We start from the raw sequence: 27,961 nt of genomic DNA, 5'->3' as shown, positions 1-27,961 counted from the left end.
GAATAACCAAAATTCTGAAAACCTTACTAAAATTCTCTAATTTAGAGAAAGACAGATCCAGAGGGGATGTAGACAGCCTGGAGAAATCAAAATGCCCAGAAAAACAACCACCTTCACTACAGTCCCTTTCCATGAGATAAGAAAAATAAATTTTACCATGTTGGTGTTTTTGTGCAAAAATAAAGGTAACAGTAAAAGCCACAGACCATAAAAACAGCAGCCAGGTTAAAGATCTCCACAATGATGAGGAGTGGAAGACAGGCTAGAGATGGAAATGCCACATGAGGCTTCACACACACCCACAAGGAACCAGAATAAAAAGGGGGAAGGGGGTGACAGGAAGAAAGAAAGGGGGGAATGGAAATGGAGCCTGGTGAGATAGTCAAACAGAAGAAGGAGCAAATGGAGCTGACTCTGAGGAAACCTGGTGAGGAAGCCACAGAGAAGATCCAAAGTCTGAGAACATCCTCCCTACCTTCCAAGATAACAAGTTACAGACCATCCAGGTAGAGGGAACAGTGATTCAAGATACCTCAGAAAACCACAAAAGACAGGGCTGAAGCCAGATTGTCCAGGAAGGCTTCCATAGCCACAGATACCCCCTCCACCTCCTCTCCCATCCATACTTCCCCCACAGACAAGAAGCAGGCAGAGACACTGAGCAATATATAGCTCTCAAATCAGGGTGTGAAAAAGGGAAACAAACTTGTCTTTGACTGGTTGGGAGCAAAAGGAAGGAAAATTCACCAGCACCATAAAAAGCAAGCTGGCCCATGGGGCGCCTGGGTGGCGCAGTCAGTTAAGCGTCCAACTTCGGCCAGGTCACGATCTCGCGGTCCGTGAGTTTGAGCCCCGCGTCAGGCTCTGGGCTGATGGCTCGGAGCCTGGGGCCTGCTTCCGATTCTGTGTCTCCCTCTCTCTCTGCCCCTCCCCCGTTCATGCTCTGTCTCTCTCTGTCCCAAAAATAAATAAAACGTTGAAAAAAAAAATTTTTTTATAAAAAAAGCAAGCTGGCCCAGACAGAGTTGGCCAGGCTAGGGTTGAGCAAGATAAAAAGAGATTGGCCTGGTAAATCCACAAACACAGTATAGGAAAATAGCAGGGAGAGTGAGAGAGAGAGATAACATACAAACAATACATGGAAAGAAAACAAAACCTAGAGTCAGAAGAAAGTCCTCTGAAAACATTTCACACTACTGAGCAATATAATAAATGTATGAATTAAACAAAACAAGAATCAATGACAGGGTGATACAGGAGGCTACAAAACTGAAACAAACAGAAACAAACAAAACCCTAGCAATATATACATATATATGAAATACAACATTATCATAATTGAGAGACAATTTGTTATCAACTGAGACATGGTTATGGTGTCATCTACCAAATCTCAAGTAATCAGTGGATGATCCACATAATACGACCAGGATGTAAAAGGAAAAGATCCAAAAAGACCCTCAGAGATGACTGCATGTAAGGAAATCTCAAATTTCATTGAACAAAGTCATTTACAAGTGATGGTCCAAGTATACAGGCTGAAAACGGAACCTGAAAAGGCAAAGTAGCAAGAACAAGCAAAAGGCACTGATGACTAGCAGAAGTGCTATTATACATGCTCCCCATTAGTCCCAGAGTACTGACACAGGATACTCCCCATCAGTCCTGGAGTACTGATATAGGGTACTCCCCATTCTCCTGCAGACACTGTTACCAGACATCCTGAGCTGTGACTGGACATACCCTATGTGCAGCTCAAGAGGGCTTCCCCAGAATATAAAATGCGCAGAGGTTTAAAATCACTGTATGGTGGCACCTGGGTAACTCAGTCAGGTAAGCATCTGACTCTTGATTTCGACCCAGGTCATGATCTCACCCCTCGTGAATTTGGGCCTCCTTTGGGCTCTGTGTTGATAGCGTGGAGCCTGCTTGGGATTCCCTCGCTCCCTCTCTCTCTCTGCCCCTACCCTGCTTGTGCTCTCTAGCTCTCTCTCTCTCTCTCTCATAATAAATAAATATTTTAATTTTTTTTAATGTTTATTTATTTTTGAAGGAGAGACAGAATGTGAGCTGGGGAAGAGCAGAGAGAAAGGGAGACACAGAATTCAAAGGAGGTTCCAGGCTTTGAGCTGTCAGTACCCAGGTACCCCAATAAATAAACATTTTTAATTAATTAATTAATTGATTAATTAAAATCACTGTATAAAAATTACTTGCCATTTTAAAGGAAAGGCCAGTTTGGGGCGCACCTGGGTGGCTCAATTGGTTAAGCATCCAACTTTGGCTCAGGTCATGATTTCACAGCTCATGGGTTCGAGCCCCTCGTCAGGCACTATACTAACAGCTCACGGCCTGGAGCCTGCTTCGGATTCTGTGTCTCCCTTGCTCTGCCCCTCCCCTGCTCACGCTCTCACTTTCTCAAAAAAATAAATAAAACTTAAAAAAAAATAATTGACAGGTGAAATATATCCATCACCAAATATTTGGGAATATCATATACCATGCTATTTTTTCCATTTATAGCTAAACACAAGTAATATGAGGTTTTTTTCTGTTTGCTAGTAAATCCATCATGTTTTCAACTGATACAAGCTGAAGACCAATATTTAACAAATTCTTCAACTGACTCCAAGATATTATAGTCGTATGAAGTAAAAGCTTTGCTAAGAAATATGTCTATTTCACATATTTATTGCCATTACTTACATACATCCCATATCATATAGCACCAGACTTCCCATGATAAACATATTTTTTCAATGATAGTGCCATTTTGATGGTGAGATAGTTAAATTCCAGAAATATAAAATTACTCTGGGTTAACTAAGGTTGAAATATTCTATGTTATAGTCTACACTGATATGTAATCAGTGGTTCTATTTAGGAGATAGTGCTAAATCATTTTTTTCTCCTGTCTACAGGTTCATATGTTTAGAATATTCCCTTATGAACATGATTACTTTTATAATAAAAGTATATACATTTTGGTGTGGAGAGCATTGAAAGAGAAAAAGATGAAGTAAAAATCATGCCCTACATCATTTCGAGTTTCAATTTATCTATAAAGAACTTGGAACATGCCACCAAATCTAACATGGACTAAACCCAGAACTAAAAACGTGACAAATGACCTTGAAATGCATTCAATTAAATGAAACTGCAACAAATCTCTAAATACGAACAAACATTCGGAGCAATTATCCCCTACAGTGTGGCCAGAATGAGACTGCATGCAGCCCAAACCAGAGCACTCTTCAACTGCTCATCCCCTGCCTCCTCCAGTCCACAAACACCTTTCAAATCACCACTGCTTGCCTCTTCTGTCACTTCTAAAAGAGCACCCCAGGAAGGCTCTAGGAGAGAATGTGAAGGCAAAAGGAAGATGGACATTTACAGTGTATTGGCTCCCCAGCACCTCTTTTGCCCTATTCAGTTAATGTTACATACATTGGTTAAAGGTGGCCGCTATATATTGGCCCCTTGTTTAGTACCTCACAGCAGGCTGGTCATGAATGTGAACTCAAAGCCCCACTTTGGGTGTACAGGTAACTTAAAAATAAAATCTTTAAAAGAAAAGGATCTTTAGTTAACCAAAGGCAAGGCTGGAAAGTGAAAAGAAGCACACCCAATGGAAAAGCAAAATAGTGGCATATACAGAAATTGAGTGGTATTGGTTTTTTATGGTAACATTTCTTTAAATCTTGAGTTGTCTGTTACCCAGTAAGCTCAAAATATAAACATCTCTATGAAAACCAAAAATTTATAATCAAGAAAACTAATTTTAGGGGCGCCTGGGTGGCGCAGTCGGTTAAGCATCAGACTTCAGCCAGGTCACGGTCTCGCGGTCCGTGAGTTCGAGCCCCGCGTCAGGCTCTGGGCTGACGGCTCGGAGCCTGGAGCCTGTTTCCGATTCTGTGTCTCCCTCTCTCTCTGCCCCTCCCCGTTCATGCTCTGTCTCTGTCTGTCCCAAAAATAAATAAAAACGTTGAAAAAAAAATTTTTTTTAATTAGAACAGCCCATAAATAGCAATATTATACAATTTAAAATCTGTTAAGAGATACAAATATCAAAGCATTATGTTATACACATGAAACTAACATAACATTGTATGTCAACTGTACCTCAATTTAAAAATCTGCTAACAGGGTAGATCTCATGTTAATTGTTCTTACCACAGTAAAATTATAGGTAGGCTGATAGGTAGGTAGACAAATAGATAAGAGAAAGAAAGAAAGAAAGAAAGAAAGAAAGAAAGAAAGAAAGAAAGAAAGCAAGCGAGCCAAAAAATTAGAGTAAAGAAGCAAAAAATGTCAGAGAAGGGTAAAAATTGAAGAAAGAACCAGATAGTGCTGATAATCTCTACTGAAGTATTAAAAAGCCTTTTTCCCATAAACCACAAATTCATTATGAAGAGAAGACAAAAATTCAACATGACTATAAAGCACCAATTATGTGATAAGAAATAAAATTTTAAAGAACTGGCCCATCATAATCCAAACAGCATAATTTTTCAAATAAAAATATATTCAAGTTAATTTTTTCAACAAAAGATTATGGAAGGCATTTTGTTCATCAGATCAAGGTTCCATCCTACCTCCTCAAAGATTTCTCCCTCCTTATAAAACCTTTTCCCCTCCAGCTGTGGCCATATCATTCTCTTACCCTTCTCTTACCTCTTCACAGAACAGCTTTCCTTTGTGATTTCCATTTCTTTTCTATGAAGTCCTCATTCTGAGGCAACTGGACCAGTGTGCCCATCCTTTTGTTAAAACTGTTCTCCCAAAGATCACCAATGACCTCCAAGCAGCTAAACCCAGTATTTTCTTTTCAACACTCCAGCTGCTTAACCTCTGACTCTCCTGACTCCCACCTCTTGAAACTCTCTTCCCTCTCCTTTCATGACATGCTCTGTCTCTCCATTTATATCTCTTAATCTCTTGTGTTACTTCATCTCCTATCCCTACCCTTAAATTTGTCATACTTAATAAACATAGTCATACTATGTTTCTATCTATCTGTCTCTAGAGCACTATATCCTCCATTAAAATCAGCTGGCAGCAAGGGGCACCTGGGTGGCTCAGTTGGTTAAGCGTCCAACTCAACTGGAGGTTTCAGCTCAGGTCATGATCTCATGGTTCATGAGTTCAAGCCCCACATTGGGCTCTATGCTGATAGCACGGAGCCTGCTAGGGATTCTCTCTCTCCCTCTTTCTCTGCCCCTCCCCTGTTCATGTTCTCTCTCTCTCTCAAAATAAAAGAACATTAAAGAAAATTTTTTTTAATCAGCTGGTAGCAAAAGAAGATAATTTTGCCTTACTGAAGGCTTTAAACTATAGGTAAGAAAGTCCATTTAGTAGCATGAAAATGCCAAGGTTTTTTAAAGCAAAATAATTTTTAAGTGCTCCAAAGTCTGAAAAATAATCTTCTCAAGAGGAACAAACTATCCCAGAGGGAATCTGAATGGCTCAGCCTATGAGCAATGAAAGCTTTATACTGAAAACTATGAAACTGTTCATTTATAGGAAACTGGGGCTAGTGACCTCTAGATTAAAGTGGATAAAAATGAAGAGCTGAAATAAAATAGGTAACAGCACATTCCCTCACCTTTAAGTACTGCCCTCCCCATACACAAATACATACATGCACACATATTTATTCAGCCTAAGGAAGCTGCTCCTTCCTCAAGGCTTCAGTTTAACTTCGTACATATCCATCTTTATTACAACTTACCTCATTATATCATAGCTAATTCTTAGTCTTTATTGTACCCAACATTGTGAGCTTCCTGAGAACTTAAACTGTCTTTTATTCATCTTTCTATTCCAGTAAACTAGTACAGTGCCTGGGTACTCAAAAGACTCTCAGTAAATACACATTCGACGGATGGATGGATGGATAGATGGATGAATGGATGGATGGAGGAAGAAAGATGATGCAAGGAAGAACTAACACCAGACTTTCTCTAGTCCCTGAAAGTCCCCATACATCTCTAATAAATCAACTATTTCTTTCCAACGTCCCTTTCACACACTTGAAAGAGCCATATACATTATAAGGCTTGTCAACTTGTCCCAGCTCTACAGGACAAATTTGTGGTAACTGAGCAAGTAAACTAACTATAGGTCCCTAAATCATATTATGAGAAAAGGAAGTTTTAGCTCAAATATCTTGATGGTAGCAAGATACATCACATAAACTAGATAAAGTATCTTATTTTACTAAGCTAAGTATTTGCAATTGTTGACCTCAAAACAGTAACATTCTTTCTTCACTCTACCACTGGCATTCTGTCAGTCAATATTAATGCTGTCCTTTTCCGAATACTATTCTGAATTGGAAAGCTTATCTTAACTAGGTAAAGTACCATATCAACAACCATTGGAAGTTGAAGTGACATAATGAAACTAAAGCAGAGGAAAATCTGGCAGGGATATTCTTTATTCCTTTTTTCAAAAACAAGTAGAGTTCAAATTACTGAATCAAATAAATTCCATCAATGTTAATAACATATTTTTAGATCAATTCAAATCCACCTTTTCAAAACTAATTTAATATATTTCCAAACTGTAATTTGATTGTCCATGCTTATACCACTCACTAAATTTTGCAAGCATTAATTTGTCATTATTATAAAAGGCAAAGATAAACTACCATTTTTTTAAACTACCATTTTTATAAAAACCCGAAGTCATTCCTTCAAAACAGTACTTTAGATTTAGAGAAACTACAAAAATTCTTTAATTCCAAGCACATCTCCCACATCCTTTTGTGTTAAAAAAAAAAAAAAAAAGGATCCAATATAGTCTTTGTTATCAGTCACTTCCCCTAAAAAGTACAATATGGAAAGAATTTTAACTTAAATTCTGGAATGGTATGTAGTAGTCTGAATAATGGAAGATATTAAGCATATATTCTTTAACTAGTTCATAAAACTAGATTTCCTATTTCTTTACCATTTTTTTCTCATTAATAGACATTGCATGTAGCTTGAGGTAAAGCCAAGCCTTACCACATCAAATGAATGCACCTTTTGAGTTTTTGCAAATGTATTCAGGGTGTTTTTGAAAGATTTTCTTAATGAACGAGCAAACAAAAAAAGGTTAAAGAAAAACAGTAATGACTCTTTTGCTAATTTCAAATCATATATTACCCTCCCATATATAACCTCTCTTATTATTGTGGAGCAGGGGGAGGACTTTTCTTAGAAACCAAAGCACCAAACCAAAAAATCAAACTGAAAAAGCAAGTACCTGAAACGGCAGTTACTCAATATGTTTTCCATAATCTATGAAGAATCAAAGTTATGCACTAACTTCAGCCAAACCAAAATACACCCCTTTCTGATAGGAAAGTTTTTTTTCTGATTTAGGAAGGTTAATTTACTCACAGTCCAGACAAGGAAGAAGTTTAGTATGGTTAACACTACAAGATTCTAGAAGCAGAGTCTGAGTTAGAATCTCTCCTCTACCACTTGCTTAGTATATCTTAAGTTATTCAACCTGCAAAGTACTTAGAACATATAGAACAGTACTCGGTAGATCCAGAGCAGCAACATATCTCTAGATCTCTGAGACTTGGCATCAACGAAGAAAGTTTCAGAAATTCAAACTCTCCAATTACAAACTTAAAGAGTTAGAACCTGAATTTCTATCAAGATTCCATTATGATTCAAATGCAACTTCAAGTTTGAGAAGCACAGCTAGAAAGCATTTTCAATTTATATTCTAAGATATCACTTATTATAATTAAAATTTTTAAAAACTACTTCATTACTTTTCTGCAACATGAAGGAGTTACATTTATTTTTTTAATGCTTTTTTTTTTTTTTGATAGTGAGCAAGACAGGGAAGGAGAGAGACAGAGATAGAGAAAAGATAGAGAAGAGAGAGAGACAGAGAGACAGAGAGAGAGAGAGAGAGAGAGAGAGAGAGAGAGAGAGAGAAATCCCAGGCAGGCTCTGTGTTGAAGGCACAGAGCCCAATTGGGGCTTGAGCTCACAAACCATGAGATCATGACCTGAGCCGAAATCAAGAGTCGGACGCTTAACGGACTGAGTCATCCAGGCGCCCCAGAAGTTACATTTATTTTTAATAAAAGGCAAAGTATTATTTGGACTCAAAATTCCTCCATTGGTGATCTCTTAGCAAACTTTATTTAAAGGAGGAACCAACTAAAGTCCAAGGTTGTACAGGACTGCCATCTAGTGGTAGTTCATTCTGGTGCACATGCAAAATAAACTCACTCTGCCTTGCCATACCTTATAAACACATTTGTTTAAAATGGGGCCAGGGTTTCTTCTTGCCTAATTCCTTTCTTGAGGACTACTGACATGATTCCACAACTAAATTCCACAAGAAGGCATCTTAAATACAGAGGAAGATAGAAGACAAAAATTTTTTTAAGTTTCCTTTTTTAAATTCAGATCAACTCTAGGGAGGTTTTCAAATTAAAAGATTGACCCACTCAATCCTGGAAAAGTGCATATTAGGCACACACAGTTATGACAGGCTTAGAAAATGGGCTTCGTTTTGAAATGTGAATACCTTGGAGTCACTTTTACTTTCTTCCTTTTAACTTCTGTACTTTTTACAATTTATTTATTTCATATTTGCTGGGGGAAGTTTTCAGATTGAGAAAAAAAATTATATAACCTTCTGACTCAATCTCCACTTCCACATTCTATCCTAAGGAAATAATGAGAAATGTGGACAAAGAATTATGTACAAAGTTGTACAATTCAGCAATCTTAGTAACTTCATAATTACCCACTAAATCTATGCATCAAAACTTACCTAGTCATTCTCCCCTATTACTCATTTAGACCAGTTCTAATTTATATACACACACACACACACACACACACACACACACACACACATATACATACACACACATACACACACAAAAGGAAGAAAGGAATGACAAAAAGAGGAAAGAAATAAATATATGGTAACTTGATATGATTTTTCTATTTTCTATACTTTGGATCATTTCCCAATATACATCCCTGTAAGTCACATATCAGCATCCAAGAATATTTTCGTGGTTCTCAATAACCAACCTCCTTTAAGAGTGTTGTGTCATTTTACATATATAGGATATACAGACTGTACTATCACCTCTCTAGCATCAGATTTTATCCCATGGCTAATTTTTTTAACAGTGCTATTGAGACACATTTTATATACCACCTCTTTAAAGTATACAGCTTAAGTAATTAGGATATTTACAGAACTGTACAACCATCAGCATAATCTAATTTTGGAACATTTGCATCATCCCAAAAAGAAATCTTGTACCCATTAATAGTAACCCCCTATTACCTCTGCCAACCTCCCAATATGGCTAATTTTTACTAATTTACCAACCCCACTATTTTTTCGTATTTTCTTGTAGATGCCTCAGTGATATTACATAAGTGTTTCAAACCCATTAAATGGAATATCTAATTCTGCTACTCAGACATTTCTTTGTTTCAAATTGTGAAATGATCTGCTTAACCATAGGAAAGTAAAGCATGTCAGAATATCCTGTTTTTTCAAAAGGTACTTTTTAAAATTTTTTTTAAGATTTCTTCATTTTTCAGAGACAGAGAGAGAGAGAGAGAGAGAGAGCATAAGCGGGGGAGGGGCAGAGAGAAAGGAAGACACAGAATCTGAAACAGACTCCAGGCTCTGAGCTATCTGCACAGAGCCCAATATGAGGCCCAAACTCATGGACCAAGAGATCATGACCTGAGCCAAAGTCAGATACCCAACGGACTGAGCCACCCAGGCACCCCTCAAAAGGTATTTTTTAAGTGTAAGGCATAATTTAAGAACTAAGAGAGGTATCATATAAGCACAAAGTCATACATTCGTTTCTAAACTAGTAGCAACTATCGTTACTTTGGAAGACCATTATTAAATCCAGCAAAAATGTCACACAAAAGCAAGGAATCCCTTTTTACTTATTTAAAACTTTATTTTAATTGGGTTAACTTGATCTGATTTAAAAAAAAAATACAGTGCAATCGATATAACATTTGATTTGTGGTCTAAAGAACTGTCTTGTTGGGGCGCCTGGGTGGCTCAGTCGGTTAAGCGGCCGACTTCAGCTCAGGTCATGATCTCATGGTCCGTGAGTTCGAGCCCCGTGTCGGGCTCTGTGCTGACAGCTCAGAGCCTGGAGCCTGCTTCTGTTTCTGTGTCTCCCTCTCTCTCTGCCCCTCCCCCATTCACACTCTGTCTCTCCCTGCCTTTCAAAAATGAATAAATGTTAAAAAAAATTTTTTTAAAGAATTGTCTTGTTGCTATCAAAAAAATTAAAACTTTCATTTAGCCAAAGCACTTTTTTATCATATCATAATTTTTTGGACCCCCGATGCAGAGAATTTAGCAATTTGCCTTTTAAAGATTTAGTAGGAAAAAAAAAAGATTTAGTAGGAGGAAAATAATTGAAACAATTTATTAAACAATAGAGACCTAGGTCCCTTGATCATGTCAGACATCTTGTTTAAAGAACAGTGAAAATCAGTTCTAACAGCTGAGGTTAGGAAGGGATACTTCACTGATAAAAGTTAGCCTCTCATCAAATTATAGCTCTTTCCCCTCTTCATCCAACTCTGGACATCTTCCATATTCCTTAAACAATCCAAACATTCCTATTACTCAACTTAAGCAATTCTGCAATCCAGCCAAGTGTTTTGTTTCATATCACTTTATGCAAAATATTTATTTGTACACCACCACCTGAAATGTTCCTGTTAATTGATATGCTCAAATTCATTCTTCCTCACCTTTACCTCTATGTATGAAAAGAATTGAATTCACACAAATGAAGGATACTTCCAAAATAGTTGTTTTTTTCACATCACTAAAGACAGATCTAACACAGATCATTTTTAATACAATGATTAAACAATAAACTCATAAAAAATATGAGCTCAGAAAGAGCTAAAATATTATGAAATCCCTAGTTCATGTTCCACATGTGCCACACACACATACACACACAAAACCACACAGGTAAGTGTCACTACCTGGTTTCCTGTCCTCACTCCAGTACCAGCAGCTTCTCTATGACCTTGTCACAGTGAAGTGAGAGGAGCTAGGTGGTAAATAAAAACCCTCCCGTGCCAACAGTAACAGTGTACCCAAGCAAGCATCAAGCCCTAGTAACTCAGGAAGTTCTGGGATTAGGGTGGGCAGGCTGTACGTGGCTGCATGCTACTTAGAAAAAGATACCCCCAAGGTGGGAGGAACCCAACCTCACTGGTAAATATAATGCTGTTGTGAAATTTAAAAAGGCACCCCTCCTCTGGAGAGGTTTATTCCTGGCCAAGGCACATGGCTTGATGAGCAGGATCAGGTCTGCATTTCAGTCTCCACTTATCCTTAGTCCAGGTGCCCTCGTGCACAACCAGCACAACCACCAGCACAACCCTGGTTGTGGCCCTGGAGGTGGGTGAGGTGGGGAGAGTGTTCTTTCTGCAGCTTCACCCTGCCTATCACAAGTAGGAGAGGGACTCTATCAGTGAGATTAACCCTTCTTCCACTGAGAGAGGCAATCACACAGTTTACCCAAAAAACCTCAATTTCAGTCAGCTCAGGATATGAAGACAAAATTTGATGAAAAGACACTTTTAGAAATATCTCTGTAGACCATACAAAAATGACTATGTGAAAATCAAACACATTTGTTGTTTAACGTTTTCTTTCTTCGTTATTTTGCTTGACTATTTGAATATAGGGGTTTCGATAAAATATGTTTAACTGAGATTTCATACCTCGTGATCCTCCATTTTTATATGGCCAAAACCCAAAATCTGGTACTTGCAATAGCATACTCAAGACTAATGCAAATTACCTTTTACACCACCAAATGATCCATAAGTCATATTGCAGGCTGTTCTCTGAAGATTATGTTCATACATTAATTTGATCTGATATTGGTTCCCATGTTCCACATTACCCAAGGTTCCTAAGGAGGAAAAATTAAAGAATTGCTTTGTTATTTGTTTACATTAAAAGTATTAATTTCCTCTCATCCTCTATACCATCTCTAAGTAATTCAATTTCAGTGAAATTTAAAATGAAAAAGCACTAAAACAATATGTATTACAAACAATTAGCACACTGATGATATAGAGTGCCAGCACAGTTAAAACAATTTAAGTCTTGGCTAGATTACATCATTAGATGAAATACTACCATGGATGACATTTATTATCTATTTCCATTTTATCTGAGTAAAGTATAATTATTTAAATAAAAACAAAACCATCCAATTTCAGTTCCAAAATAAATGAGGTTAAGTTCCTTATACTTAAACAATAGAGCAAAGTCATGATTCAAAGTGTCTTAGAAAAAATTCCCCACACTTTCAAGCAATTCAGTTTCCTGTCCAAACTCTCAAAATACTCAAGCCCCTAGTACAGTATATTCTAATTTAATGAAGAGATATTCTAAGTTTGCCTTAACAAGTAAATAGGATAATATGTTTTATTTGAAGACTGTGAAGAATCTCCTTCAAAACAAAGAGAAATACTTTCTCTGCATTTAATAGATCATATGTGCTATATTCACTCTCTGTTTCTTTCCAAGTTTGAAAAGATTCTTTAGGGGCGCCTGGGTGGCTTGGTCGGTTAAGCGTCCGACTTCAGCTCAGGTCATGATCTCACAGTCCGTGAGTTCGAGCCCCGCGTTGGGCTCTGTGCTGACAGCTCGGAGCCTGGAGCCTGTTTCAGATTCTGTGTCTCCCTCTCTCTCTGCCCCTCCCCTGTTCATGCTCTGTCTCTCTCTCTGTCTCAAAGATAAATAAACATTAAAAAAAAAAAAAAAGAAAAGATTCTTTATCCATATTTTACACTCTGGTTGTTAGGTTTTCTAGAGTAGTTTACAGTTGGAGCTATACCCCAGTAATCAGGCAAGAACATTACAGTTAAAAGAGGTGATAGAAAGAAAAAAGATTCAGAATGCAACTGTTTCCATTAAGAAGCATCTTTGTCTTTCATTCAAAAATGGAAAATTTAAAGAAAAATTTTAAATATAAAGCAGTCCCCAAACTGGATACTAGATCAGTAAAACAATCTAAGAATGTCTGTATGTACATATGTGCATACATATTTATACATGAGCATTTATTTGTTCTTGCCCAAAAGGATTTACCAATGTACATGGAGGTTGTAAGTACCAAAATATTTCTATTTCCATTTTAGAAGTCAGGCACACTAAGTTCAAAAACAGTTTGAGAAATTTCCCCCCAAATCACACAGCTGATAAAGGACAAAGTACTCAAACTAAGTCTTTATTAGAGTTAGCACTATATATCCTGGTACTTAGTTGTCCATCATTTCACAACTTTCAAACTTTCAAAAAATTTGGTAAGCTAATGACAATTTCCCTAAATAAACCAGCCATCAAAAACATCATTTCCACCTCCACCTTTCTCAACCTGGCTTCTTCTTCATTTGGAAGGTGAAGGGTTGAAAGAGAAAACGAATAAGGGAGGATTTCATGGAGAAAAATCACTTCTACTCAGATCTATGCCCCTGAGAATGGTAACAACAGACCTAACAAACCAACAGAATAAGAAAGAAAGAAAAAGACTCAAATTTGCCAGCTAACCCTGATAGGAGATGAAAGCTTTGTGGAATCTAAATGGCAGCAAAATCAGTAAGGTCCAGGGAAACTGAGGGGTAATCACAACCACATGGGCCAAAGAAAAAGAAAAACATACACACTAAATAACTCACAGCCCCAACCTAAGAAGAGGTCTAGCCTCCAAGAAACCAGAAACAGAAGTTCCTAGAAACATTTGGTTTGTCTCTACAGAAATTACAAATTTCATCCTATACCTAAAACCAGATCAACCCCTCTGAGTAAGAAATGCACTTACACATGCCTACTAGCTGACGGTCAGTGAACACAGGGGTCAGCAGTCAATACTTCACAAACTTGGCATGAAATGACACTAGGATTTGTGTTCTGAAAAAGCTGCAAAGGCATTGGTAATTTTCAATTTTCAGGTAATAGCACTCTCAAACTTAATAGTGCAACTATGGAGAACAAAAGACAATTTATCTTCCTTAGATACTACTTTGAAATAAAGGTAGTATCTGAAAAATCTAAAATTTCTGACCACTTTTTTCTAGAGAAGTATCAATGATACAAGATTAAAATAACTTACACAGGCTTTGTTCTGGGATATACAGACTGAGTATAGTATCTATAGTCTACTTACAGCTAAAATTAACATAAAGTTTCAGCAATTAGAAACTAAATGAGTATCAGAACATTGATGCGGTTGGCCTTGTTTAAAGAAGATTTGATTTAAACAAAAAATTCTCTGGAAAAATCAAAGGCCACCAACTACAGTTTTCGGTGCAATTTTAGATAACTGCCAAGGAATCTAATGAAGTTAAATGAAATAAAAGCCGTTACAGAGACAATTAAAAGGTTCACTGTGTTAAATAATCAGATTATAGAAGCCTATCAAAAGTAAAAAACCACATTTTTTTTTCAATCACAGCAAACATTAAAATTCTATAAATACGTCAAATGCTTAGCAATTACTTGATGAGAAGTACACAACATTTGGGGGCGCCTGGGTGGCTCAGTCGGTTAAGTGTCCAACTTTGGCTCAGGTCATGATCTCATGGTTCATGGATTCGAGCCCCACATCGGGCTCTGTGCTGACAGCTCAGAGCCTGGAGGCTGCTTCGGATCTGTGTCTCCCTCTCTCTCTGCTCCGCTCATGCTCTCTTTCTCACTCAAAAATAATTAAACATTAAAAAAAAAAAAAACCTTAAAAAAAAAAAAGAAGTACACAATATTTGGAAAAGAATATTTAAGAGGACATCATCAGGATGACTTAAGCTCACACATCTGTAACCATTTATTTAGAAACTGAAGCCCATCAGAAAGGAATCTGAGAGGCTATGTGATGCTTTTCCTTTACCAAAGTATGATAAGATGGGCTAACTTCAGCTCAGCAAGACCTTGGTATTTCTCTACATTAAGCATGCATTTGATGACATATCACCCTCCAAAAAGAAGTCAGCACAGCAGCCTCTGACTATTAAGGTTGTTTGGTGTGTCCAGAAGGTCTCCCCTAGTTTGCCTCAAATCTTTTTTAGAAGCACACAGCACATGAAAGAAAACAAGAAATATGTGGGGAAGAGACAGTTGAGAATGAGCATGTCAAGTCAGCTAACACTTTCATCTGTTGACAGCAGTGGTTTTACTTAAACTAAAAAATGTTTATGCTTCCCCTGTTACAGTAAAATCTAAATAAAAATTCAGTCTGGAACTTCAAGAAACATATTCAGGAGAACAAAAACATTAACTTCTCTGCTTCTCAATTTAAGCCAAGTCAGAAAAAATACACAAACTGTCAGCTTCCGAATATAATAAGAGACTGAAGAAATGAGAGACAGAAAAGGGAAGTGAGATGGGGCATAAGGGAACGTTGTTTGGAGAACTCCTTGTCCCTAGAGTATACAAAGTTTGTAAATGAATACAAAGAATAAAAGAGCAATAAAAATCACCATTCCCATGACAAATAACTTTCATTTTCAACACTAATTTGAAGGAAAATACCAATGTCTCATAAACAAGTTGTGACCAAACATGTCAGTTTCTTTAAGCAGGCCTTTTTGATGAACACACATTTTATCACTAATCTATGCCTTACACCCCAGGGAAACTCAAAAGCTTCTGACTTTCTGAGCCATCGTTCAAATGGGACCAGAGAAGACCAAGAGTCTTACCCAATTTTTAGTTTGTAGGATCCTTCCCTCTCCTGCCTTCTTAGAGCCTTCAGAAGGGACCAATTCCCCAGGAAGTATTCAGGGATAATTGCGTGCAACTTCCTCTGTTCCATGTCCTGTGTAACTCAGTTAATAGTATCACCTCACAGTTAACGGAGAAATAACTAGATTCATGTAATAAAGTAACCTATATCACATCTTCTCCATTTACTCTGGAAAACTAAATATTTGCCCTATCACTAGGAAGAACAACATCTGTTACCATGAAACCAATGGGAGCGGTTTACCAATGACACAGAGAGGTACTATATTGGGCTTTTGATGTAAACAAAAAAGTGGAAAAGAAAATGATAGTGGTAACAGAGGGGAAAAAAAAGAAGGAAGAAGAAAAATAACAGAGTAATAAAGAGCCACTACCAATTACCTCAGCCCCACCCAGAAATTAGTTCACTTGTGCAGTCAACATATGCCTACCATACACCATAGGCCAGGTTATCAAGCTTGCCTTAGAAAGCTAACAGACCTTCAACCCCAAAAAGACACTGCTTTAGGATATCCAGCTCAGCAATCCTTATCAAAACACCACCAGCATTTTTCACAGAGCTAGAACAATCCTAAAATTTATATGGAACCTCAAAAGACACCAAATAGCCAAAGCAATCCTGAAAAAGAAAAACAAAACTGGAAGCATCACAATTCTGGATTTCAAGCTACATTACATAGCTGTAGTCATCAAGACAGTATACTACTGTTTTTGTAGCACAAAAACAGACACATAGATCAGTGGAACAGAATAGAAAACCCAGAAATGGATCTACAACTATATAGTCAACTATGCTTCAACAAAGCAATAAAGAATATCCAATGGGAAAAAAGACAATCTCTTCAACAAATAGTGTTGAGAAAACTGGACAGCAACATGCAGAACAATGAAACTGGACCACTTCCTTATACCATACACAAAAATAAATTCAAAATGGATGAATAACCTAAATGCGAGACAGGAAATCATCAAAATTCTAGAGGAGAACATAGGCAGCAATCTCTTTGACCTTAGCCATAGCAACTTCTTATCAGACATGTCACTGAAAGCAAAGGAAACAAAAACAAACATGAACTATTAGGACTTCATCAAGATAAAAAGCTTCTGCACAGTGAAGGAAATAATCAACAAAACTAAAAGGCAGCCTACAGAATGGGAGAAGATATGTGCAAATGACATAGACATATCTGATAAAGGATTAGTATTCAAAATCTATAAAGAACTTATCAAACTCAACACCCAAAAAACAAATAATACAATTTAGAAATAGGCAGAACACATGAATAGACAGTTTTCCAAAGAAGACATTCAGATGGCTAACAGACACATGAAAAGATGGTCAACATCACTCATCATCAGGGAAATACAAATCAAAACCACAGTGAGATACCACCTCACACCTGTCAGAATGGCAAAATATGCAACACAAGAAACAACAGGTGTTGGCAAGGATGGAGAGAAAGGGAAACCCTCTTGCACTGTTGGTGGGAACGCAAACTGGTTCAGCCACTCTAGAGAACCGTATGGAGGTTCCTCAAGAAATTAAAAATAGAACGTATGATCCAGCAATTACACTATCAGGTATTTACCCAAAGGATACAAAAATACAGATTTGAAGGGGTAGATGCACCCCAACGTCTCTAGCAGTGCTATCAACAATAGCCAAACTATGGAAAGAGCCCAAATGTCCATCAACTGATGAATGGATAAAGAAGATGTGGTATATATGTATACACACACACACACACACACACACACACACACACACACAATGCAATATTATACTCAGCCATCAAAAAGAATGAAATCTTGCCATTTGCAACCACGTGGATGGAGCTAGAATGTCTTATGCTAAGCAAAATAAATCAGTCAGAGAAAGACAAATACCATATGATTTCACTCATATGTGGAATTTAAGAAACAAAACAAATGAACACATGGGGGGGAGAGAAAAGAGGGAAACAAACCATAAGAGATACTCTTATTAATGACGGAGAACAAGCTGAGGGTTGACAGAGGGAGGTGGGTGGGAGATGGGCTAGATGGGTGGTGGGCTAAAGGGGGTACTTGTTGTGATGAGCACTGGGTGTTGTACGTAAGTAATGAATCACTGAATTCTACTCCTGAAACCAAAACAATAGTAATAATAATAATAACCCAGAAAAAAAAAAGAATATCCAGCTCAGTGACAATAAATATAAATCATTACTCAAATTAAATGCAAAATATAAATAAAGCCCAAATAAAGAGAATGAGTGTGAAAAATCCAAATCCTAAAGCTAAATTTTACAGCAAACTACAAAGAACACTTCTTGTATAAGGAATAGACCCATAGAGACTTAGCTTTATTGTGCCAATAAAAAATTTCCCCAATATTGATATCTATTAAAGTAACTCAGCTTGAACTAAAATTTATCTAATAACTAAAACAAAATTTTTTAAAGTTACCTTTCGTATTTAATAAGAATCAAAGTGCTAAAACCAAACTACAATTAACTATCATACTTGTGCCCACAGAAAAATGTTAAGGAATGAAATCTGATTAAGCCTCAAATAAGTGCCTTCAGGTCAGGCTGAGTAAAAACAACCAAAAGCCAAGAAATTTGAAGTGTAAAGAGACAACACTTGAGGTTCACCAAAGAAAAGGTAATTTAAACCATTATGACTCAGCACCTAATGAAGTTTGTTGTTGCTATTGAACATTTCTTAAGACTCAAGTGTCCTGGATAAAAGGTACAGCATAAGGAATATAGTCAATGATCTTGTAATAGCATTGTATGGTGACAGGTGGTAGCTACACTTGTGATGAGCATAGCATAACATACAGAGAAGTGAAATCACTATGCTGTACACCTGAAACTGATGTAACATTGAGCTCCAACTATACTTAAATAAAAAAATAAACAAAAGTCTTTTAAAACACTCAAGTGTCCTAAGTATACAGAATTGGCCCCAATAGTCATAGGCAATCCTGGACACAATTCCTGGGAAGGAGATTATAAGGAACCTTCTACTAGAAATTAAAAAAAAAAAAAAAGGCAATAGCCTAAGTACCTGAAAAAATAAATGAATGTTAACCCAGATAAGAAAATCTTCAACCAAATGTTTTGTGTTCTCTAGCAAGTGAACATAAACAAGCATCTATTCTTATATTAAGAAGCCATTTTTAATACAAATTCTACATTAGAAAAACATGTTTCTTACCTGAGACAGAGTAGACACAAAGTTTTCTAGAATGCAACACAGCCAAATGAAGCATTTCAGTACCTCTGAAAAATAGGAAAAGTTTTAAAAGTTTAAATGTTAACTTCAGATGTAACCCAAAAAGATACAAAATACTTTTAAAAAGAGATTATAACCACAGTCTATAATCAGTTAACTAAAAACTTACTAGATAATTTTAGAAACTGAAAAATAAATGTAACAACAAACACCACTTTGGCAACCCCAGAGGCTCAAGGACTCTGCCTCATGGAACTTCCTTCAGTTGAAGCCAATAGAGCCTCCAAGAAAAAGTAGAAGCAGAGGCCGCTTCATAAGTGCTCTCTCATAATACAGAGATCCAAGTTCTGGACCTGTCTCTCTGGCTAACTAACCTGTGACCTTGGGCAAGTAAGTTAATCTTTCTGAACCTGTTTCCCATCCTGGAAAATAAGACATTTCAATTAAATGAAATGAAATCACGTGATAGTACCTTGTAAAGTATAAAGCACTACAGAATGCTAATCATTATCAGTAAATGGTATAAGTCACTTCCAGCTCAGAAATTTTATTAAAGGCACTGAAAATATGTCAGTTTGGACTAAACTGCCACTGTCACCAATATACTTCTCAGCCCCTATCAACTAGTTTCCAAGACATAATACAGTCTAGAAATCCTAAATCCAGTCTTCAAGGGTCAGGTCAGTAGATGGAAATGAGTGAAGAGTGTAAATGGTGTGGTCCATTGCAGAGTGGGGCCTGACTAAAGGAAGCACCCACCACTCAGTTCTGGGCTTGTGGCCAAATCTCCACTTTTTTTTTTCCCCAAGAAAAGCAAGAAAGCAGGGATTTTATGTGAAATCCCTGGTTCTTAAATATCAGCAACTCTTTTAAATTTAAAACACATCTGCAAGCAATCCTCCAAGGCATGACCTCTGATACAGACTCTGTTTGTTCTAAACTAAAAGAACTATAATTGAAATCTGAAGACCTGGAGTGGGGTCCTGACTCTGCACCTTGGTATCCGTGTAATCATTTAACCTTTCAGGGTGTTAGTCTCTCATTTACAAAATATAAATTCTATTAGATAATACCTGAAAAATATCATTATAATGAATATAAATGCTCACCATTCACTCTACTACCAGAAAATGCAAATATATACAATTATCGCATACTCAATATTGACTTCAAAAAAATTTTATTGCCCTGAACACTCAAAACAATTTTTCTACCATGCACAGGAAAAGAACATGATGTCATGGAAAGGTAATAGAGTATGGAGTCAATAGACCTGGGTCTTGAATCCAGGCTGTGTGACCTAAAGCTCTGAGTTCTAGCCAGTTTCCTTATCTTTAAATACAGATCACATCGTATAGATAAGATTAATGAAATAGTACCAGTTAATTAATGCCAGTTCAGTATCCACTCATGAATGTTAACCTCTCTTCCAACAAGTGACCATGTAGATAACAGCCCTACTTAGAACTACTGAACAGAATGATCATAACAGCACTTCATTCTTTTAAAAAATGAAAAGAAAGGGGCGCCTAGTGGCTCAGTCGGTTAAGTGTCTGACTTCAGCTCAGGTCATGATCTCGCTGTTTGTGGGTTCGAGCCCTGCTTTGGGCTCTGTGCTGACAACTCAGAGCCTGGAGACTGCTTCGGATTCTGCGTCTCCCTCTCTCTCTGCCCCTCCCTCGCTCACGCTCTGTCTCTCTCTCTCAAAAATAAATAAACATTATTTTTTTTTTTAATGGAAAGATAGGGGTACGTAGGTTGCTCATTTGGTTAAGCATCTGATTTCAGTTCAGGTCATGATCTCATAGTTCATGAGTTCAAGTCCTGTATTGGGCTTTCTGCTGTTAGCATGGAGCCTGCTTCAGATCCCCTGTCCCTCTCTCTCTGTCTGCCCCTCCCCGACTTGTGCACACGCATGTTCTCTCTCTCTCAAAAGTAAATTAACTAATTTAATTTAAAAATTAAATAAAAGAAACTAAGGACCTTTCTACACCAAATAAGTACTAATTGACTTTAAAGCTTCAAAGTTATTTACCAAATACCAAACTGCTACTTTGTCTAATTATTTAAACAGACATTTATATAATCTGTACAATTAGTGCTTTAAGTAAGTGATTACTTTCTTTATTTGGTTATTTTCAAAAGCTTCTCTCTTTTCCTTTAAACCTCTGATGTGTCAGGGATCTTAGTCTGTTTCTATAAAAAAAAAAAAATTCCTAAATCATTCTCTTAAATGTGCTGTTTTCCATATTAAAAAAAAAAAAAAAGTTCAGTACATGAGGAACACACACCCAGGTAAAAATATCCAAAAAATATATTAACTTATAGATGGTCTTTCTTTCATTTAAGAATCCACAAAAATGACACAGTGGGGAAATGACACTCTAAGTAAGATAAAATGCCAGGATTAGTGGGCTGTACTTACGAAACAAACTTTCCTACTTCCACTTGTAGTATTGGATCTCGTAGATGCACTTCTAGAAGCATATCTTCAGCTTGAGCACCATCTCCTGTTTTTACAGGATGGGGGTTAAAGATTCTTAGGTATCCCATAAAGCTACCCACAATTATTTTATCTGTGGAGAGATTTTTTTAAAAGATATAAGAAGAAACAAACATTACCAACAAATTTCTTTGGAAATAAACTTTCTAATGTCTAAAAAAGAAATTTAAAAATTAAACAATCAAGTCTTGTTTCATATACAATGGCCAATCTGCCAACAGATGATGTAATTAAAATGAACTTATATTAATAACATAGTTTTTCAAAAAGAATTTTTTTATATCACCAATATTCACACATACTAACATATTACATGTTTTTCCTAAGCCTTGCTTTGGTGTCAGTGTTTATAATTTAACTCAGTCAAAGTAAGTCCTTTTACAAAAGACTAGTATAAGGTTGTAAACTGATTTCATCATAGAGTATCAACTCTACAGCTGGTTGTAAGAAGGATTCTGAGGCCTCACTAGGTAGAGTGCTCTGATTAACAAAGTCTACACTTGGACACAAGAGGGAGAAATGGTTAAGATAGGTGTTGTGGGTTGAAGTGTGTCCCCCAAAAAAGATATATTGAAGTCCTAACCCTCAGTATCCATGACTTTATTTGGAAATTAGGTCTTTGAAGACGTAATCAAGTTAAGATGAGGTCACACTCAATTAGGTGTGCAACAGGACTCTCTTACAAGAAAAGGAAGTAGAGATGGCGGGGGAAGAAGAATGTCCTGTGAAGACATGCAAGCAGAAGATGATCATGTGACAATGGAGGTAGAGATTAGAATGATACATCCACAAGCCAAAGAATGCCTAGGACTACCAGAAGCTGGAAGAGGCAAGGAGGGATCCCAGAGGCTTTAGGGATAGGATGGCCCTTTCAACACCTTGATTTCAGACTTCTAGCCTCTAAAAACTGTCAGAGAATAAATTTCTGTTGCTCTAAGCCACTCAATTTGTGGTACTTTGTTATAGCAGCTCTAGGAAACTAATACTTTGGGTTTTGAAAGTGCTGTATTAGTATAGAATATTGACTTTTTCTCATCTACTTAAAAGTAAGAGTTCTATATACTTATTTACTGAGAGTTTATTATGTGCCAAGCAATGGTCTAAGTAAGTTCTTTTATGTACTAACTCACTAAATCCTCATAATAACCCAGTGAGAGAGGTACTATCCTGGGAATTTCAATCCTGAATAGAGACACCAGGAATCTGCTGCTCGATGATCTGATGGCAGCCCCCTGGAGGTCTACAAAGTCTCTAGAGCCATGCTGTTCCCATCCCCCACTAAGGCTTGGCCAATTCAACTCCTCCTGCATTTGGAAGATCTATGTCACTCTTACTCCAATCCCTTTTCATTTGTATTTACCATAGCTGTTTCCTGTAACCTATGGCCAAAAAATAATAATAATAATAATAATAATAATAATAGATTTTTAAAAATTGGCAGCAGAGAATAAATTGCAGGTATCGATTCCTACAGGGATATTTGGAAATTGGCTCTTTAGCTGAGTTGGGGCACAAAAGCAGTAAGACTCCTGTTCACATTGTAAACAGGGTTAAAAGACACTGTACACAGTGACAGAATGGCCAATCAAGTTAACACCTCCAGTTAATGGGCATCTAAGACTCTGTGCCCATTGCAGGTGGCGCTCTAGTGGACTGGATAGCTGTTGGCCTAGGCCAACTGAACAGGAAGAAGGAATGCCAAACCATATATAAGATGGCTTTTATAAAGGCACTGGATAAGTTAAAATAAGAGAATGATAAGTTTAAACCTCAAAATTTCCATCTCAATGTAAAGAATAAAACTCTGGGTCCTTGGGACGCTGCAGAAAGAATTTCTCACTTCTTACATCAGTGGGGCTTAACCACTAAGAATCTAATTCAAGGATTGCTTCTATAGGTTTTAAGTTACAGTAACAAGTGAGTTCACAGTCTCTTCAGGTTTCCTGCATAAAAGTAAAGACAGGGATGCCTGGGTGGCTCAGTCAGTTTGAGAGTCCAACTCTTGGTTTCAGCTCAAGTCAGGACCCAGGGTCATGGGATTGAGCCCCGAGTCAGGCTATGCACTGAGTGTGAAGCCTGCTTAAGATTCTCCTCTCCCTCTGCCTCTCTCCCCCACTTATACATTCTCTCTCTCTCTCTCTCCCCCTCCCTCAAAAAAAAAAAAAAAGAGTAAAGACATTCATCAGAAAGAGGGTGACTACAATGTTACATAATGAGTTACTGGCAAAGTCTTGGATATACCTAAACCTCCAAACTTTTCTAAAACACTCCCCCACTGAGCTTGCTATGTATCCCACCATGCCCTAATCCCTATTTCACGCACTAAATAACCAAGATTCAACTTCAACACAGCCCTATCTTCAGAGATAAAAGGAAGGCAGGATGGCAAAGCCCACATAACGACAATTTAACCCCTAAAATCAAAAGGTGTAAGTATGATAATTAAAACAGCAGGACTTTTATAGTAACCAGATCTCTGGTAATAGTCTAATTTCTAACTATGATTAATGGGATCCCCAGGAATGAAATGAATAGGCAACTCATTAAAACCCTTTTTTTCCCAGTGGTTCACTTATTTTTTTTATTACCAAGTAGTATTCAATTGTAAGAATGTCGTATAACATGTTTATTAAACTCAAGTTTTTTGGGAGGCACCTGGTGGCTCAGTCAGATAAGCATCCGACTTCGGTTCAGGTCATGATCTCATGGTTTGTGGGTTCAAGCCCCGCATCAGGCTCTGTGCTGACAGCTCAGAGCCTGGAGCCTGCTTCAGATTCTGTGTCTCCCTTTCTCTCTGTCCCTACCCCACTCGTGCTCTGTCTGCCTCTCTCTCTCTCTCTCAAAATAAATAAACGTTGAAAAAAAATTTAAACTCAAGTCTTTTTTTTGAAATCTATAACTAAAAATATTCTAGGTCCATGAAAAAGAGGACTAACTCAAGCCACCATATAGACAGTCATGGCATCTCACTCATTTCCACACTTAAGTCAATTTATAGATTCACAGCCCCTTGAATAAAGACAACACAGTGTATAGATGTTGCTATAACACCACACATTCCTAATATAAATTTTCCTCAGATCCTTCCTTACAGGACCAATAGTCATTTATTCAGGTGCACTGAGGGAAGGGAAATACCTAAATTGTGTGAGAATGATGAATATTGGCTCAAGTTACTACTAACTCTCAAAGCCCAGAAATATACTATTGTTTCTAATTATGGAGACTAGGTAATAAATGAATTTTTTAACTTAGTTCAACCAGTGAGAGAGCAAAGCCAGCCTATGATTTCTCTCACCCAGTTTCTGAGAGTTTAAATGATATGTATTGCGGGCACCTGGGTGGCTCAGTTGATTGAGCATCCGACTTCGGCTGAGGTCGTGACCTCATGGCTTATGAGTTCGAGCCCTGCGTCCGGCTCTGTGCTGACAGTTCAAAGCCTGGAACCTGCTTCAGATTCTGTGTCTCCCTCCCTCTCTCTGCCCCTCCCTCACTTGTTCTCTGTCTCTCTGTCTCTCTCAAAAATAAACATTAAAATTTTTTAGATTTTAAATAAAAGAAATTTATTTCCACAGAAAACAGTAGAACACCCATTTGGTTCCCCAACATTTACATGAGGGATATTATATTGGGACAGCTCTATGGAAACCACTGGAACTCTATCTCCCAGTTAGGGAGAAAATCAAAAGCAATACCACTCCTAGGCTTGATTTGGGGTAGTTTCCAAAATTCAATGCCAAAAAGCTTCAATATGCACATGTGGTGATTCCCATCACATCCATGTTCTATAACCAAATGTGCCAATATTGAAGTCTAATGGGTCTTATAGAAAGAGTTAGGGTTGATCTGTATAAATTGGCAATCCCAATTTCTTCTATTATTCCACATCTTATCTTTTCTTGGAGCCAACTGATACGACTCATCTGCTTGAATACAGTTCTAGATCTTGATAATGCATTTTTTTCCTTTCCAGTAAACACAGAACAACAGAAACAGATGGCTTTCACCTGACAAGAAAAGGCATTTATCTTTAAATGTACTGCCACAACCCAATCTGCAGGAACCAGGACTACCTCATCACCTCTTAACAGCCAAATAGGACTGAAAGAAATCTGAGTGAAACCCAGGAATCTCCAAGGACCCTCACCCATACTATCGGGAGCAGCAATAAATGAAACTACTACAATCCTCTTCAGGAGAGCATTAGTTAGTGTTCTAGATCCCTCAGGAATGAAGGCCTACACCAAATCTCCAGTTCCTTAATCTCCACTCAAGACCAAGAGCCCTAATAAGCTGGTCAAAGTTAAAAAAAAAAAAAAAAAGAAAGAAAGAAAAGAAAAAGCATAGTTACATAGCCTGGTGACCAGACACAAAACAGAAGGTATTTCCCCATTATGACTTCTTTAAGTTACCATACAATTTTTTCTACTCCTTAATCTTAATTTTTAAAATTTTTCTTTCTCTTCTTTTCGTATAGGTTTTGAACAGATTGTACATACATACCACTTAGTCTAAAGGCCGAACATGGTAATGACTCAATGACAGGAGAAAGGGATATCACCCAAAGATCCTGGACTTTTGCAGAGCCAGGGCTCCCTGAAAGTGTCTCTGAAGCAGTAGGTGCACATGGTTTATCTCCCACTGCAGATGGGTAGGAACACACGCTTCTGCAGTTATATAGGGACAGCTGCCACAGGTGAGGTATCAATGCTGAGTAGCTAAAAGATAAACATAGTAGCTATTTTTCTGTCAGCCCTATGTTTTCTACTCAGGATTCTTACAGGAAACTAACTCTCCTGCCTGACCACAGGCCAGCATGAAACCTAAGCTGACCCACTCAGAGTCTCCCTCTCAGCCTCTCACTACCTCTCTCACGAGTCGGAATCTTGAATTAAGAAAAACACTTTAAATGCATGGTGTCCGATTTCAACAGGGATCTCAAGACTTAGGAAGGAATCCTTCTATATATCAAGTTGGCTTTGCCTACAATGATTTCAAGATGCCTAATACCATCTTTTCACTCTCTGACCACCCCAAAGAAAGTAGGGGTCATTACTGTTTCAACTTCCTGACCTGACCTGCAAATTTCTCTTCATCTGTATCCATTCTTACCCTCTCGCCTTCTGTCACAGTGGAAAAAAAAGTGCTCACACCTGTTTAAGGGTAACTCTTCCCTCTGCACACCTGATCCCATCTCTATCTTCTCTGAATTCCTGCTCTATTTTTTTTAAGATTTTATTTTTTTTACAAAATTTTTTTAATGTTTATTTATTTTTGAAACAGAGAGAGACAGAGCATGAACCGGGGAGGGTCAGAGAGAGAGGGAGACACAGAATCTGAAACAGACTCCAGGCTCTGAGCTGTCAGCACAGAGCCCGACGCGGGGCTCGAACTCACAGACCACGAGATCATGACCTGAGCCGAAGTCAGACGCTTACCGACTTGAGCCACCCAGGCGCCCCTAAGATTTTACTTTTAGGTAATCTCTGCACTCAACGTGGGGCTCAAACCTACAATCCCCAGATCAAGAATCACACACTCCACCTACAGAGCCAGCCAGGTGTCCCGTCCCTGCTCTATTATATCCTCCATGCCATACACTGAATTTTTCCCACTTCTCCTTACCCTACGCTGCCCCCCAGTTATTATCCTCCCTTCTTCTCTTCACAGCTAAGTTTCTTTAAAGAGCCATTAACATGCAGTCTTCCGCACCTTCCACTCCTTCTCTCACTACAAATCTAGATTTTGTCACCATTGTGCCCACTCATCCACCCTCACCAAGAACACTAATGAACTACTTGCTGCTAAATGGCATGGAAACTTCAGTCTTCAGGTCACTAAACCTTGCCTCCCAGGTACCAGCCCAACTGGTTCTCCTTCCTCTCTGCCTGCCCTTCTCAGAATCTATTACTATCTACCCTTCCCAAACCTCCCCCTTTAATGCTTGTATGCTAAAGGTTATGGTCCTAAGGTTCCTGCCCCCTTATTCCACCTTCTTTCCCTGTGCATTTTCATGCATTTCCAGGGTTTCAAATACAACCAGCATACGGCTCACCTCAAAATCACTACCTCTATTCTGCCTACTAGACATTCCTTTCTCAAACAGAGCAGGTCCCAAACTGCTCTCATCTACCTTCCACTCCCTAAGATCAACAATAATTATTCAACTGTAGTGTACCACCATTCAACAATGGAGCTTGTCAAAAATGCAGATACCGGGGCGCCTGGGTGGCGCAGTCGGTTAAGCGTCCAACTTCAGCCAGGTCACGATCTCGCGGTCCTCGAGTTCGAGCCCCGCGTCGGGCTCTGGGCTGATGGCTCGGAGCCTGGAGCCTGTTTCCGATTCTGTGTCTCCCTCTCTCTCTGCCCCTCCCCCGTTCATGCTCTGTCTCTCTCTGTCCCAAAAATAAATAAAAAAAACGTTGAAAAAAAAATTAAAAA

General features: G+C 37.9%; 1 protein-coding gene across 1 annotated transcript in view; it reads right to left on the bottom strand.

Annotated features, from left to right (window-relative positions):
- The window catches only part of BBS9 (Bardet-Biedl syndrome 9), a 453,794-nt gene that overhangs the window by 405,544 nt on the left and 20,289 nt on the right, over positions 1 to 27,961 (bottom strand). Inside the window, exons 3-5 of the mRNA XM_047097119.1 lie at positions 21,443 to 21,593; positions 19,000 to 19,064; positions 11,849 to 11,962 (exon numbers count right to left, since the gene is read on the bottom strand). Of these exons, the coding sequence (XP_046953075.1) occupies positions 11,849 to 11,962; positions 19,000 to 19,064; positions 21,443 to 21,593 (330 nt within the window). The remainder of the gene's footprint in view (positions 1 to 11,848; positions 11,963 to 18,999; positions 19,065 to 21,442; positions 21,594 to 27,961) is intronic.

This window comes from Lynx rufus, unplaced genomic scaffold (genome assembly GCF_022079265.1).
Source record: "Lynx rufus isolate CCGP_SWC_20201006 ecotype Redwood Valley unplaced genomic scaffold, mLynRuf1.p SCAF_4, whole genome shotgun sequence".
NCBI lineage: Eukaryota > Metazoa > Chordata > Mammalia > Carnivora > Felidae > Lynx > Lynx rufus.
This window is presented reverse-complemented; position numbering and strand designations above follow the sequence as displayed.